This window comes from Suillus discolor, assembly GCF_016758755.1.
Source record: "Suillus discolor strain FC423 chromosome Unknown F5147scaffold_4, whole genome shotgun sequence".
Lineage (NCBI taxonomy): Eukaryota > Fungi > Basidiomycota > Agaricomycetes > Boletales > Suillaceae > Suillus > Suillus discolor.
In genome coordinates, this window is record NW_024541251.1 from 927,767 (window position 1) to 943,433 (window position 15,667).

A 15,667-nucleotide genomic window follows, 5' to 3' on the forward strand; every position below is an offset into this window, starting at 1 on the left:
AAAGACCCGAGACCGACATTGTGTTTCACCTCATGGATACACTAGTGTTTAAGGACAGAACTTACTTAAAACATAAAACGAACAAACAAGAGATTGCATTCGATCAACTCTCTATGGCGAAGCAGATACGAAGTACGTAGGAGGAATCGCAAGACAAGGAAGCGGTAAGTCTAGATGGATGGGATATCGCAATTGGAAGAGCGCCGGTCAGGTATATAATATGGACAAGGGAGAAAGAAAAAATCATATGTACGTGCTCGTGGTGCGAGGGTATCGTCAGCTAAAAACCATTCTATAGATACAGACAACAGATGGACCACCTAGATCATCACTACCACCACTCCGCTCCTCGCACTCCTACAAAACTAAAATGGAAGGTCCCGTTCCAGCAATTAGGATTAAACAACGCATAACTGATTATAAAGTCCAGATACCACCACACACATAAGTCCCACCAGAGGAGGGAAGTTATCACGCGATAACAAAGCGGATCTCGCACCCTAGGCCGCTCGGCCCCCGGCCTTCAAAGGCAACGCCAAGCATACGCTCTTTACCGCAGCCGAGCCCGCCTTCTCGTCCGCGGCCTTCCCATTCTTTGCCCCGCAAATACATCAGATTCTGGAGTGCACGTAAACGAAGGAGTTCGGGGTTCGCGACGGGGCGCATGCGATAAGCGAGCGCAGTGGGGGGAGTGCGAGGGCGAAGGGGCGAAGGGACGATGAGGGAGTGAGAAGCCGCCGAGCGATGTACAACTAATGCACTACCCGGTGGGAAAGGAGATACGAGAGGAATAAAGTGAATCGGCTCAGGCGAGGTGGCTATTGGTGATGGTGTGGTGAGAGAGGTAAATTTCTTCACGTCACCTGGGCGAGCACGGTAGCCGTAGGGTCGGAAATTCCTTCTGTTGGAGGAGCTGGCTCGAGAGTGTGAAAACGTACAAGAGAGGGAGGGAGCGGCGCCAACGGAAAACATGGTCGTAGAGATGTAGGCTGATTGAAGTCCTTTCGCCACATCGACTATCCCATGAACAGAACGACTGACATGTCGAACCAGCGATTTCCCCATGCTCTCCAATCCACGAGACTGACCTGCTAATGAAGGTACCTCGACAGTAGGTCGAGACAATTGCACCTCCCGAGTATGTCTTTGAGCCTTGAATGGCGATAGTGGCGTTTCATCGAGCGAAACACGGACGAAGGAGGAGCGCGGGCTCAAATCTCGCTGACTGTCATAGAAAGTGGGAAGCTGCAGAGATGACGTGGAGCACTTGGGCGAGTCGGTGACAGGCGAAGATGCTTCGGGAGACGTAATGTCTGTTACCGACGAGCGCCAACTGCCAAAGGACAGCCAAGAGTTCGATCGAGACGTAGCAATAGAAGATGACATTGGGGGTATCGAGTCAGTCGAAGGGATCGAAGGTATAGGGGCAGGAGTGCTGCAGAGCGGAGATTGCTCGAGAAGCTGCGCAGGTCGTTCCACGTTCTTGCCTTTCGCCTTTCTCCTTTCTCCTTCCTGCCACTCGACTACATGCAGCAGGTTCAGCAGTAAATCAGATCGCGCAGAGTTATGATGGTGCCGCGAAGGGCTGGAGACAGTACTGATTCCTGCAATACGCCTCGCCTCTTCCGCCCGCTCAGCTGCGTCGAGGGGGAACAGCTTACCGTCCATAGAGGACATGACCTCCTTGAACGACACCGTGCGCTGCTGGCCACCTGAAGGTTTCGGCGTGGTGTCATTACGGAGGGGTTTCGGGGATGTGAGACCACGCTTGGGTGGGGTTGTGCTCAAATTCATGGGCCGCATGAAGCTGTACTGAAATGGATCTTCGTCACGCTTCGAAGAGCATCTCTCAAGCTGTGCCTGCGACAATTTACCATAAGATACAGTGTGACGTTGAGCCATCGAGAACCCCACCCGCGTGGAACGCTGTCGAAGAGCGAGCTCTGCCTCTTGACGCTTGTGAACCTCTGCTATCCGCTTTCGCTCTTCCTCTACAGCAATCTCCTCCTCGCGGCGGCGAATAGCGCGAAGTCGCTCGGTGTGTAGACGGTGTTTCTCCTGCTCCCAAATCCTTTCGCACATGCGCAAGCGTTGTCTTCGTTGAGCCTCCTCCCACTTCTGTTGCTGTCTCCGTCGAGTTTCTTGGACAACAAGCAATTCAGGTTCTTCAAGCTTGAGCGGACCTGATGGTACGAAGCACATGTCGAAATCCTCATCTTGAACTTCATCTATCCGAGGATCATTGTCCGAGGTGACTTCGATCCCTTTAAGTTTAAGAAGTAGGATCTTGGCAAGACGGATGTCATCCAACGCATAAGCCACTTGTACTTGGTCCTCAAGTGATTGGGGGGGTGAGGGAGGCGAGTCATATGAGTCAAGGGAGATAGAAGACGGTGCTGATGATTCAGCGGACCCTAGAGACCCTGAAGCAGTCGGGGATAAAGAGCGGGTAGACGAAGGAGATTTGTCCGCCGACTTCATGGAGGCGGCCTTGGAGTGTGTAGAACGTGAAGGAGAGCGAACCACTGATGATGCGTCTGAACCACAACGTTGCTCCTGTGGATACGTCGATGAAGGGTCCGCCTCCTCTAACTTGGGTAAGAGATGTGTCTGTGGCACAAAGAAGTTTGTATGTCTAGCAATTTCTGCTTCCCGCTGTTTCTCGGCACATAAATGATGTAGTCTCCGTTCTTCGGATGCCTGCCTGGCTAGTGCCACTGGCGATATTTGGCGTGAGCGGCCGCGGCGCTGCATTGGGGGCGGAGGACGACAGTACCAGCCACCGCTGGGCGGACGGAAAGAAGCAGTAAGCATAGACGGGGGGAAAAGGGAAAGGAAATGGATTCACCGATGGTTAAAAGGGAATTGTTCCACGGGAAGATCTCGGATCTGATATTATGACCGTATGAGAGATGACTTCGGGGATTGCCTCGAGGCAGGAAATGAGCGTCTACAAGTTTGCGATATGAATAAGTGACCTAGGCCACAACAAAAATGGCCGTTCGGAGCCCAGTCTAAGGTTTCAAATTGACCTTTGATAGGCAAGTCTACAGATAAAGAGAATCGTACACGCGTCCTGTCAGTGCCATGCACAGGATAAAAATTTGGCAAGGCCTACCGAGTATTATAAAAAGGCTGTGTTAGACAACGTCGGTTAAAATGAGTATCGCTAGCAGCTGTGAGGTACGACATCAAGACCAACCTTTTAATCCTGGAGTAGAATGTAAATTTTTTTACATTATTGTGGGTCGGCACACCATTGTTGTCAGCTGTGGATAACACTATGGAAAGCAGTTCACGGGGGTATCTTCCAATCACAGTTACCCGATGGTGGCTGTGCTGAGGCAGGTGCCGTAGTGGGTCCGTAATTTCTCTGCAACGACGACAGGGCTACGACAGGTCGGAATACTCTTCCCAGCTCTCTTCCCTTGGTTCGTTAGCCCTGACTCGTAAGTACTTTAGCTACAATTGGTTGCGTTTGAGGTATAAACCTTCATCCCTATCCCAGTTATCCGTGCGGAATCATGCCTCGAGGCTGCCCTCTTACCAGCAAGCTGTCCAATATTGCACAATGCTACTCCATGCAAGAGCTTCCTTTGTACTCGTGATCAGTCACCGAAAGCCATGCCTTGCAACGAGGCAGGCCACTTGGTCAGACATCCTCCTTCTGGGGGACAACACGCTCCAACAATACCAGCCCCGTTCCTGACTTTCATATCACACAGTCATCAGTCTAGCTCCCATATCACGCATAATAGTGCCATGGCAGTGATTGTACATCATGTTCTCTTGTCACATTGTCATCGGGCCTGCCCCACGGGCACTACCCGCCAGCGTCCCGCTTATGTTTTATCTTGTGCTGTTCAACTGATCAATCTTTGATCGCCGCCCATGTTTCTGGTATTTCCCCTACCTCCAATCAGCTATTAACCCTTTGACTGTTTCCCTGTTTGCCAAATGGTCAAAAACCATGTGTCCTCCATCTAGTGCATATAGGAAGTTGCCACGCACTATTTTCTCCGTGAAATGAAATTGCCGGGTGGCCTTCCAGGAGCACTTCTTAAGAAGTATTTCTATAACTCCTTCCATACTACCAGTTACACGTCTTCTCCCCTTGTTGTCGATGTGTACTCAATTTCATTGGTCCTCGTTTTCCTCTGTGGACTTCTCCACGTAAACTGATTATCAGCTTCACCATCTCATCGATCTATATGATCCTTATCCTGATCATCATCCCATCTCTCACCGCCGGTTTTGATATATCTGCATCTAAGATATCTGAAACAAAAACAGATCAATTCAAACCGCCCAACTTATCTCATCGGTGATCAGTCAGCCCGCCTGTATTAGCCATATATCTCACGACGTCATATTTGCCGCACATCCTGGAGACCCTCACACCGCCCCGCGCGCAAACACGGCGCCTAGATATCATCACCTTTCCTATTTGGAACATAGTCTGATGGCACGACGCCTCGAGGCTTGCCTCGTGTCCCAGCACTGCGCGCCAGCTATGATATAAGAACGCGCAGCCTTTCTGTTCAATGTGGCAAGTGAAATCACTTTAGGCCGTTCGGGCATATCTACCCAAAGTTTGTTATGAGCTGACTTAGACCTAAGTTGGTTTTACACATAGCTCATATCCGCGTCACCGGCCTCGTATCAAGGTCACTAGCTTCATATCAATCATGACTATTGCATGGGCTGATAGTGGCGCCGCTCCGTTCCCTCGTAGGCAGTGAAACTTGCTTATCGGTCGCGATGGGACGATGGTTACAGCATCGTTTATTTCAGTCATGACCACAGTCCACGGGAACTTTTACGGTGAGTGGCTCATTGTCATCATTCTCGGGTTCACACGTAATCGTCGTTGAAAACGTCCGTCGGTTTTCACCGACAGCATCTGTTGGTTCTGATGCGGAGTGCCAGCTCAAAACAGTGGTTCTTTTTTCTTCATTATTTTTTCCGTCTTGTACGGCCAATCAGGGTTGATTCTCCACATCACAACACTCCGGCAGTGCCGGGCGTTACTCGCGAGAACCAAGAAGAACCAAGGTGAGGCAGACTAGCTGGATCATCATAGGTTGCATGGAGACTTCCGGGAGTCGTCCACGTGCTACATCCGGCTTATTGCCGTTTGATCATGGAAGAGTCATTCCTTCCATATTGGTTTAGCAAAGTACATTCTTTCGCATCCTGACCATAATGTCCTGAAGTTATGCCCTTTTGTCTCTCATTAATATCAGCTGTGATGGTTGTATTACGTCGAGCGGCTACTGACTAGAGCCAATCCGACTTGGCCAAAACACCCCTATATAAAATAGGTCAGCCGTTTACGTTCTTCTCGAATTGTACGAAGCAAAGGCCACGTAACACAGGTACTCTGAACTCCTTAAAGCTGTTACACAGCCCGGTGCCTCATTGTGGAGCTCATAATTACGCGGGGAAGTCACGAACATTCCCTGTGTAGAGATCGGATACGAAGACCTCACTCTCTGGGGTCCTTTCAGGAGCCCCATTTGATCCTTACTGCCTGGGGTTTCATGTGAAGCTTCGAAGCCCCTAGCACTGTTTAGTGATGTGGTAAATATGCTATGCTCGCATGCCTCGATATGCCATCTAGCTTACAATTGAAGACAGCATCAAGTCTTGTTCTTAATATCCGAATAAATCAAGACGGCAGGAAGACACGGCAGGATCTCACTAACTAGTTTGGTTGGCCAGACCAGAAGCTTGCACAGGGGCCTTTTTTAGGTTAAATTGATCTTCTAAGTTCTGTTCTTACAAACGCTGATAATCTGAAAGTGATTCATGGGCTAGACAGGAAGTTTGCACAGGGACCATTTTAGGTTAGATCGTTAGTCTTACAGATGCTGACAATCCGCAGGTGACACAGGAAACTGCCAGTGGAAAGCCTAAAAGTATCACATGTACACGATTCAAGGGAGACTTATCCCTGGCTCTACCATCGAGGCTGCCGGTACCTTTTTGCGAGCCTCTTGCACCCCCAGGAGGGGGTATCAATTTTGAAATGGTGCGAGCGAGGCAACGCAGTCACGCGGCCGTTCCCGCGCACGCAAACTTAGGCCTGACATACAAATACAGAACATCAGCGGCCTCTTGCCTTGTTTCTTCTGGATTATCAAATGGTAAAATGCAGTTCCGGAAGAAGATGGGCGCAAGTTCCCAGTTCAGCAGTCTTGGTCCGTCGACTTATCTTTGCATGGTATAGCGAGTCGAATTCGAAATTCTAGACCCTGATGAAGCTTATTACCGGGTTGACCAATGACGATAGCCGTATTACTACAGTATGGGGGGACATGTATGGGCTCTTGGCTACAAATCCTCAAGCTTCAAGCTCCTGAACTGTTCGTAACCCGTTTGACCGTGAGAGGTGCGAGTATCGCAGTTCCGAAATTCACCAAGGAACACCGAGGAATTCGAGCTAACTCTCGTGAGGATATCATGCAATTCGGCGTTCGATGTGAAAATTGCAACCGAATAGATGAGACATTTACACTTGTAATCTAAAACACAGCATGTGACAACAACTTCGGCAACAACACCATATGCGCAAATGAACAAACGGTACTACTATTTGCAGTCTGGGAGTCCCGACGTGTTTAACTTGACCCTGGCATATGGGCGCGTCGCGGCGTTAGGCGATAGCTTGTACTAATCATGCGTATCCGCCACGTATCACACGGTACTATAGTATATTGCCTCTACTTCCTCCTCTAAGACTACTTGTCTGGGTTACTTTATGGTTGAGCGCTGAGCTTATATACAATCGTTCAATACTGTGCTGTCACTAGTCTGTAATAGACTCATCTTGGTAGATACTTAGACCAAGTGTCAGTGCGCGTCACTTGATCACCATTTCGGTACAAAATTTCGAATTCTTTCACAAAAACAATCTAAATGGGCATAAAATATTTACTAATGATTTTTGGCGCATATAACAGTCTCGATTCTTGTCTACCGGCTCCGGCTTCTTCATATCCGGAGTCAAAAACACGTCCAAGTTCTCTTCCATGTGCTTTCCCTTGGCCCAATGCCCGGAACCTGGCTTCCATGCTTCTTCCGCTCCATCCTTAGAGACACCTGAGGCCTGTCCGGTCGACTCTCATATCAAGGTCGATTTACACATTATCTACTTCGCTTCCGCAGGTATCAGGGGCCTCGGAGTACCGTGTGCAGTAACTACTTTTTTGGTGGACTTTGAGTGGGACTCAACGGATGTTTGCTCGACTGTCACGCAAATCTGCCAGATGGCTGGATGTGCGCGTTGAACATGCAATGTCTGGCAGTGACAATGGCATGGTGAGTTCTATTCCAAGGTTATTTACCGTCGTCATCTGAACTAGTGGACGCCTCACATTTAGTTGGTCGATGTAAACGTGCTCACTTGTCTCGACTTATCGTGGCGCGGGCTGTGTGGCCAGACCATTGAGCCTGTGTATCGTGGCTTGAAACATGTTGTGGAGGAAGACTTGGACACAGTTGCTAGGCTGTTGTCTGAGCTAGATCCCTTTGGTCAAGAACTAGAACAGGTACGTCGCGCTTCTGTCTGTCTCACTGGACTACGTAGTTAAACTGGAACGAATTCTTAGACGAACGAACATTTAGAAGTAGCTCCGCAGCCGCAGCCGTCGTTGTCGCCGAGCTTGGCAGAGGAAAGCGCATTTACACGTCCTGAAATTTCACTACCAGAACGACCGAGAAGAAAGCGTAGGCGTTCGTCTGCTTTAGTAAGTCTGATCCAAGTATGTGCAAATTGATGTTCAACTTGTTTCAAAGGTCGAACCGCTCGTCATCAAACCTACGCATCCTTCTGCTCCGACAATTATTGTTTCGCCGTGTCCCTCTCAGGCGCGTGAAACCTCGTCTTGGGTGCCGTATCAAGATGCGGCATTTGGCGCGCGCCTCACAGTGCCCACATACGCCCCATCAAACAGCGCATTTCCGCCCCTCGTAGCTCCATCCAATCTTGACAACCGCGCTGATGAATGGATGTACGTCAACGGCCATTGGTGTGCCATCCTTCCCACACATGATGAACAGTGTAGAAGAGGGCTGTACTCTAGGAGCATGGTTTCTAGGCGACGTTCAAGGCTACGGCCTCCTTGTCGGACGGACGTTTGAGTCTGTTGGGCCGATCTACCACTGACTTCCCTTGTCCCTCGTTTGTTGCATTCGCCGTCTTGGGCAGTTCATTCCATAACCATATTGCATTGTATCTATCATGTTATCTAACTCATATATTTGTTCACTACCGTCGTAGAGATTAACTTATCGTCATGATTCAGATCATTGAGCGGAAATGGGAGACACGTTTACTTGACGTGGGAAATTATGTGACGTTGGCCTCCTCACCCAGTTGCCCCGCAAACGTACAGACCTGTTCTTTATCTCCCCTCTTTTCCTTTCAACCAGAACTGACTGCTAAAGCCAGTTTTATCAGGTTCAGTGCTAACCGGAAGTTAATCCAGTAGTACTACGTATCATAGTAGTGACAACCCCAAGCGTTCAGGTCTCTGACATGTCGCTCAAAGCGCTCTTCTATGCGTACATCTTAGGCGGACTGACACTCATTCCACTTCTCATCCTTATCGTTGTCGGCATCGCCATATACACCTCTATCCCCGTGCAAACCAACTCAGGCAAAGATGCCAAGCCAGAGCCCCACACTGACTCGATTGAGCCACAAGCAGAAACCGAAGATCCTGCCTCATCGCTGGAAGTCAACGACAAGCCCAGGACGCGCAGTGGTTGGCTCACCATGCGTAGAACGTTTGAGGAATCCGCCTCATCCGATGGCTCGTACGTTACACTCGTCCGATCCTACCTTGATGCGCGCTCCAAGGACCCTAAGCGCTCACGCCCAAAGGACATGTGGTACGTTGTCCTTAAGGGTACAGTTTTGTACCTGTACGAGGACGAAAATAGGACGGAGTGCGAAGCTGCTATAGAGTTGGGTAGACATGAGGTGTCTGTTTACCCGGAAGGACTTCTGGACGGGGAGCTCTACACAAAACGGAATGCCATATGCCTGCGCCCAAGACAAGTGCCCGAGGAAAAAGTGATGCCGAACGTGGCAAATGAGACAGCACTTCAAGATATTAATATTGATGAGAAGGTGGAAGAGGCAGGTGGAAGCTTGAAGAAGCGGACGGCTGAACGCGAGCGACTTCTGGAAGAAGAGAAAAGTCGGGACGCTGCACGACAAGAGGCGTTGAGCGAATCGAAACCTTGGTTCATCTTCGTGCGCTCCTGTGTTGAGATGGAGGATTGGTACTTTGCGCTCGTGCATGCATCTGAGCACCCGACTGGCACTCCCACTCTCGACCCACTCCAGGACGTATTCCTCCCTTCAGAAATGAACAAGCTTGTCGTGACTCTTGATGAGCAACCTGATGTCATCCCCATGCGCTGGTTAAACGCGCTACTTGGGCGCGTATTCTTCAGCTTCTACCGCACACAGACGTTAGAGTCGTACATCATCGGTCGTCTTATGAAGAAGGTTTCCAAAGTCAAGCGCCCCGCATTCCTCACAGACATTTCTGTCACCAAATTTTCAATCGGGAACAAGGCCCCGACGCTTAGCAAGCCGATGTTGAAGGAGCTCACAAAAGAGGGCGACGCATCGCTCGAGGTGCGCTTTACATACAAAGGGGAGGTCCGTGCGACTGTCGAGGCTACTGCCACAATCAACCTCGGTGCTCGCTTTAAGTCGTACACCGTTAAATTGGTGCTGGCGGTCATTCTGCGGGAGATAGATGGAAACCTCCTCATCAAGGTCAAGCGGCCACCGAGTAGTCGGATATGGTACGCGTTCACGCAGACCCCGCGTGTGGTCATTGATGTCGAGCCCATCGTGAGCGATCGCCAAATTACGTGGAGCATGATACTTGACACGATCAAGTCAAGAATCATTGAGGTGGTGAGTATCTTTGGTGATCCATCATATTAATCACAATCTAATTGTACGACTAAGATACAAGAGTCCGTCGTAATGCCCAATATGGATGATATCAGTTTCTTTGACAGCTCGCCATATCTACATCGTGGTGGACTTTGGTCAGACGCGGCGCGGCGCGAGCAGTCAGAGCCCGTCTCGACTTCACCAGTCGGTGTAAAACCTGCGGCATCCGAGGCAGACATCCCATCTATTTCAGGTACCTCCGAAGATATCACGACACCGTCAATAAAGCGTTCGGTGTCTGCTGAAGATCTGGTAGTTGATGCATCATCACTAGAAGGCGTGCCAGTCATCCGCGCTGCAACCACTGGAACCTCAGACAGCAATGCAAAAGTCTCTAGGCGGCGGCCTGGTGGAGATGACTCAGATGTGGGCGATGATGTCGAGGAGTCTGATCTTCGTGGACGACGGAGTCGCGCTACAAGTTCTACAACGCCGAAACAAGATCTTCCTACCAACTCCCAAACAAACAAACCCACTGGCGAGATGGAGTTGGATGAAGAGAGACCTGAGTACTTGTCGCCACAATACCACGGCCGGTCCTCATCAGCACACTCTCTAGCACGTTCCAGGTCTTCTCGAGCGGATTCGGTCTCTTCTTCAGTCTCGGTCGGTGGTGACGAATCCTTCAATGGCCCCCCTGACTCTGGCACACCCTCCAAGAGCCCTCGACCCTCTGCCGGTTCGACTACAGCGAGCTCCTTGTTCTCTACGCTGAAGTCGAAAGCTGCAGACAAGCAAGCGCTAAGCAACACTGCTAAGGAGGCGATGCGTAAATGGGGGGTCAATTGGGGTGGTCTTAAGAAAGATAGTAGTGTCAACTCTCAGGATGACGTGCCAGACGTCGGTCCTTCGGATGCTCGCATCCGGACAGAGAGTCCACATGGGCGCCCCAGTTACGCAGAAGTGCGTGCTGCTGTTGCCGAACGAAGAGAGCGCAGGGACGACGGTGGGTCCACCCCTATTCCCATCCCCAATGGGAAAGAAAAGAGGTCCACAAGCCTGTCGAGCGGTCATGTGTCATTATTATCTGGTGCACCTGCATCGCCTCCTCATTTGATGCAAGGCGGTTCATCGGAAGGGAGCTCCTCATCTAGATTTGTTGCACCTTCTCTGTCAAAGTCGGCGACAGAAAATGATCCACTCCAAGACCGTGATTTTACGGATGTCACAGAGGAGCACCGGAGGCCATCTGTCATTCATACCCAACCTTCACAGGCGCGGACAATGACTATTCCGGGGATACATGCAAGCCATCGTGGGGAACCCATGTCAATGGGAAATATTGCGCTATCATCAACACCTCCGGAGAGCAAGCTGAAGGGGCCTGCTATTCAAAGCATGTATCGCTTATGGAAAAGTCCGATCCTGACAGGTCAATCACAAGGCTCGGACAACCAGTCGACGCCTATACGCGCAGACATGGATGAACACAATGGGGATGTTGCCCCACTTAGCCTTTCTGGCGATGTCGCTTCACCATCTGCACGACCTCTTCCTCCACCTCTTCCTCCGCGGACAGTATCATCAGTACCACGTACTACGCCTGATTCGTCTAGCGATGATGTTCCCTTTGTATCACCTGCATCAGAAGAGATGGGAGGAGCTTCGCCGGTGCAGGAATCATCAAATCCATCCTCAGAGCCAGATGAAACGTCACCAGCTGTTGGCATATCTGAACCGGTAATTGTCAAAGGACCGGATAACAGGCCTCCATTACCTCCGCGCAGGTTGCAAACGCCCGGGCCAGCAAGATAGCCAACGTTTGAAAATTTGCTAGTTCATGTACGTCACTCATCTGCATTGCATTGTTCTTATCTCTCGCTCCGTACTTTTTAATCAACGCACGTATTTAAAAGCCAAATTAGCATAGTATGACCAGCCACCTCTTTGAAGCATGCTCTGATGTGTCACGTCAAGTACCCGAACGCCGAAAATCATTTGTTTTGAACTTTGAAAATGAAAATTGTTTGACGACGTGGCAAGCCAGCGAAGTAGAAATTTTAAATTACCTAAGCATCGGCCTAGTATTGTCATCATTTCGTAGCACCTCGTAAAGACTACGTATTTACTATCAACTTCTTATGGCTACTTTTACCTCTTATTGATGTAAGTACGGACTGGATAGAGAACGTTTGTATCGTAAAAAGTTAATGCTTTCGGTTCGACACACCAACCGGTTCAACTAATTTGACAGGAGGTTCCGAAGAGGTGGTCGTCAGGGTGTCCGTGGCCGTAACAGACTCGGAGAGCGTGCCGTGCACAAAAGATGGCCCTGGTCCAAGCTTCGACATTACTTACTATTTGAAACGGAAGACCATTGACCATCCATGTTTCTTTTTGCTCTTCTCTGTACTCCGTGATCATCATCAAGTCTCTGCAAGACAACTCTGAGCTGTGAACTCAATTCCAAGTTTCATTCTGATATTCCTGTCACCTTCACTACCTCTCAGTTATATAGTAAGCGGCGGGAGGAACAAGTTGCTTTTTTTTAAACTGCCAACTGCTCAGAGAGTTGCTTTCCTACTGTCATGTCCAAAATCATGTCCTACACGACCCGTAAGGATTCTCCATCATCCTTTGACGTTGTCTTACCCATTTCAGCTACTACTACTACTTCTCTCCAAATATGCCCCAACCTCGAGGCCCTTCTCCAACATGACGAACTTACCCGCCGTGGTAACGGCTCTCCAACTGGTCTTTACCATCCTATCTCGCACTCGTCGGGATTTGCTGTCAGTCTTGGGCCACCACCGCCCCGCAATACAGTAAAGAAGGCGGCTAATCACGAACACCGCGTCAAGGAAATTCGGCGGAAGAAGAGTAACGTTAGGTCTGATTCTTGGCCAGACTCCCTAAGGCCTGCCATGAATAGTCCTGTCGGTCATTCAAGCCCCGCATCCTCCAGATCTACTACGCCCAATCCTTACATCAGACCAACATCCGTCGTGCCGACTATTAATACATTTGGTGCTAGAACAGCAGGCAAGTACTTCTCTTGATCATATCTGGAAAGATAACACGTCAACTCACACGCCAACAGGTCCCACATCACATCTGTCACCACATAATGGTCATGCTAGTTCCACAGAGACAATAGCTTCGCTTGCACACAAGAGTGAACCAGATGTCTACCACACTTCTGCCTCACCGGTACATCCCATCCCTTCCTGTCGTTCATCACCTACTTTGGATAAGGTTGAGAGAATGTTTACAAAGGGGCGGGAGTCTTTAAGCATTCTCACAAGTGCTGCTATTCCCAGCAGTATGAAGCCAAAACAGGAAAATCACGTTGATTTCCGGCCTCATCGCACAGAGTTGGCACAGTCTAGCGCTTATCAGTCATCTCTCTCAGGTCAGCTTCTTCTAAATATCACAGTGAGATGTTGACGTTGGTTTATGGCTGTAGTACCCCAAGTGCGACAAGGGCGAGGATCAGGATACCGAGTAATGTCGCATCAACTATCCGCGTTTGGGGATGCAGAGACAGCCTCAACTTCTAATGTCTCCTTCTTGACAACTGAAACGCGGCAGTTCTCTCCTGTGCGAGCCAGGTCCCCCTTTTCCACTGGTACAGACACGAGTGCCAACTCACCTTTGGTCTCATCTCCACGCTCCCTCTCCTCTCAATCTGGTTATTCACCATCAACAGTAGCCATATCTTCTAATTCATCAAGCACACATCACGCATCTTCATTGCCTCATTTACGCCCCATATCCCCGATCGAAATGCCACTTCTGCCTTCGCTGCAGAAACGAGCAAGTAATGACCAGCAATCATTCATCGATTTTTTCTCGCCTTCTTTGCCAGTTCTCCAGCATGCGCAGGACGACCCATCTATCATATCCACTCGCCGTCCATCTTCAACGCCTATATTATCTTCAAGCATCTATTCTAGTTCTTCTTGTAATTCATCTTTGAACGACCTTCCTAGCATGGTTTTTGCCCCGGCCAGTCCTACTTTTGCCGCTAATGAAGTTTCCGATTTCCCACAACACTCGCGACGGAGCTCTTCGGCATCCTCATACTCAGACGTTTCGGCAATGATATTTGCTCCCACAAGTCCTACTTCTGGTCCATATTTGTCACCTATTTCCTATCGCCCTGGTTCACCATGTTCTTCTACGACCTCGCTTCCAACGCCCGAGTTTGTGCCTCCCAGACCTGCATTCCTTGATACCACAGATACCTTGAAACCACCCATTCCAACTACTGCGAAACCTGTGTTCGAAAGAAGGGATCGTAAACCCCGTTTCCAGAAACGTTCTATTTCGACTTCTCCTCAACCACCCCTTCGTCTCAAAGTACCTCTACCACCGACGACCAACACACTTGACGCCAACGAGCGAGCCGATCTCATACGGAGAAACCGCAAGTTGGCGCAACTGTTAGGACAAACTCCGGCTGTTGAAATGGCTGCGTCAGAAGTAGAAGAATCACGTTTATCTAAGATGCGACCACAGCCCCCATTCTCTGCTTTGCTCGGGTCATCGAAGCAGAAGCATCATCGTCATGCGATGTCTGTATCTGTTGCCGTAAAGGCTCCCGGTTTGAAATCGGAACCAACATCGTCATGGCAAGTCGTAGACTACCCATCAACACAGGGCGGTCGCAGATATTCCACTCCCTACACTCCACGTAGCTTTACCTTCTACCTGGATGATTCACCGGAGCCACCGGCCACTCACGATCATCACGGCTCGTACCGCCATTGGGATCCGCAGCATCAATATGGTTCTCAAACTTCTTTCATTGATCTTTCAGACGAAGATAATTCAAATGATGCTTCGGATGCGATCAGTTTAGAAATGCCGGACACGGCCAACAGTCGCCGAATCTTCCATCATTCATCCTCGACACCATCTGTAGTGGAGACGTTTACGCCCATGGAACAAGCCGAAGCCGAGAGAAGAAGAAAACGTGACAAACTGGCTAAACTCCACCGTTTTCTCGGCTCGCGTGTCCCTACGGATTTGGTCATTGGTCATATAGCTGGTCCGTCTTTACCTCCATCGTCGATGCCTGTGGACGGCCGCGACATGTGGCTTTACAGGCGAAGAAGCGGTTCATCTGCCCTATCATTTGAACGTATCAAGACTGAGCTCGATGATGAGGAGAAGGCTGTGAATGTCAGACGTGCTCAGAAGATGGAAAAAGTTTGTGATTCCTTGTTGCTCGTCACGGGTAAGGCTCATCATTTTGATCAGCTTTTCGGGATCCCCCCTCCGCAAACGTTGTACCATACTCGCCAAGTTCCTGCAACAGTGGCCCGCTCTCAACCGGTATCCCCTGTAGCGTCGCTTATGACCCCAACTTACGTGTCCGCCCATACTCCTAGTCTCTCTCAGCGTAATCCAAACCAGTCCGCGTACATGAAAGGGAAGAAAGTGCATCGCCCAGGAACTTCGGATTCGACTACGTTCCTACTACCCTTCAAGAGTGCTAGCTCTCCAGAGCCCGGTCAGACGTCTGGCTATGCGGATACGCTTGCACAATCTTCTGTGTACATGAACTATCATCATTCTATCGTGTCGCTGACAGACATAATTGACCGAGTGAGTGAACAGATGTGGAATCATGTACTGCACTCACCATTTTAAAGGATGACAGGGCGTCTCTTGCGGAGCTTCATCGATTCCTCCATGGCGATCTAGTGGAATCTCCAACTGAGGAACAGCCCTTGC

At 49.8% G+C, this 15,667-nt stretch overlaps 4 protein-coding genes across 4 annotated transcripts; 3 read left to right on the forward strand and 1 right to left on the reverse strand.

Annotated features, from left to right (window-relative positions):
• Positions 1-75: 75 nt before the first annotated feature.
• F5147DRAFT_669823 (uncharacterized protein) lies at positions 76-2,852 on the reverse strand. Its single transcript, XM_041435499.1, has one exon. The coding sequence runs from the start codon at positions 2,812-2,814 to the stop codon at positions 472-474; it is 2,343 nt and encodes a 780-aa protein (XP_041298611.1). The 5' UTR covers positions 2,815-2,852; the 3' UTR covers positions 76-471.
• Positions 2,853-6,888: 4,036 nt separating this feature from the next.
• F5147DRAFT_669855 (uncharacterized protein) lies at positions 6,889-8,362 on the forward strand. Its single transcript, XM_041435500.1, has 4 exons — positions 6,889-7,323; positions 7,386-7,553; positions 7,614-7,751; positions 7,801-8,362. The coding sequence occupies exons 1-4, from the start codon at positions 7,240-7,242 to the stop codon at positions 8,143-8,145; spliced, it is 735 nt and encodes a 244-aa protein (XP_041298612.1). The 5' UTR covers positions 6,889-7,239; the 3' UTR covers positions 8,146-8,362.
• An 8-nt stretch (positions 8,363-8,370) lies between these two features.
• On the forward strand, positions 8,371-11,980 carry F5147DRAFT_833215 (uncharacterized protein). The gene is made up of 2 exons (XM_041443847.1): positions 8,371-9,943; positions 9,998-11,980. The coding sequence occupies exons 1-2, from the start codon at positions 8,543-8,545 to the stop codon at positions 11,738-11,740; spliced, it is 3,144 nt and encodes a 1,047-aa protein (XP_041298613.1). The 5' UTR covers positions 8,371-8,542; the 3' UTR covers positions 11,741-11,980.
• Positions 11,981-14,026: 2,046 nt separating this feature from the next.
• F5147DRAFT_566557 (uncharacterized protein) lies at positions 14,027-15,583 on the forward strand (the record flags this gene model as incomplete). Its single annotated transcript, XM_041430807.1, has 2 exons — positions 14,027-15,139; positions 15,191-15,583. The coding sequence occupies 2 exons, from the start codon at positions 14,027-14,029 to the stop codon at positions 15,581-15,583; spliced, it is 1,506 nt and encodes a 501-aa protein (XP_041298614.1).
• Between the last annotated feature and the right edge of the window lie 84 nt (positions 15,584-15,667).

Excerpts from the sequence above, each read along its gene's own strand:
- F5147DRAFT_669823 (XM_041435499.1), bottom strand. The coding sequence starts at position 2,814 with ATGCTTACTGCTTCTTTCCGTCCGCCCAGCGGTGGCTGGTACTGTCGT.
- F5147DRAFT_669855 (XM_041435500.1), top strand. The coding sequence starts at position 7,240 with ATGTTTGCTCGACTGTCACGCAAATCTGCCAGATGGCTGGATGTGCGC. Across the intron at positions 7,324-7,385 it reads CTGGCAGTGACAATGGCATG|TTGGTCGATGTAAACGTGCT; the intron begins GTGAGTTCTATT and ends CCTCACATTTAG. Across the intron at positions 7,752-7,800 it reads GTAGGCGTTCGTCTGCTTTA|GTCGAACCGCTCGTCATCAA; the intron begins GTAAGTCTGATC and ends CTTGTTTCAAAG.
- F5147DRAFT_833215 (XM_041443847.1), top strand. The coding sequence starts at position 8,543 with ATGTCGCTCAAAGCGCTCTTCTATGCGTACATCTTAGGCGGACTGACA. Across the intron at positions 9,944-9,997 it reads AGTCAAGAATCATTGAGGTG|ATACAAGAGTCCGTCGTAAT; the intron begins GTGAGTATCTTT and ends TGTACGACTAAG.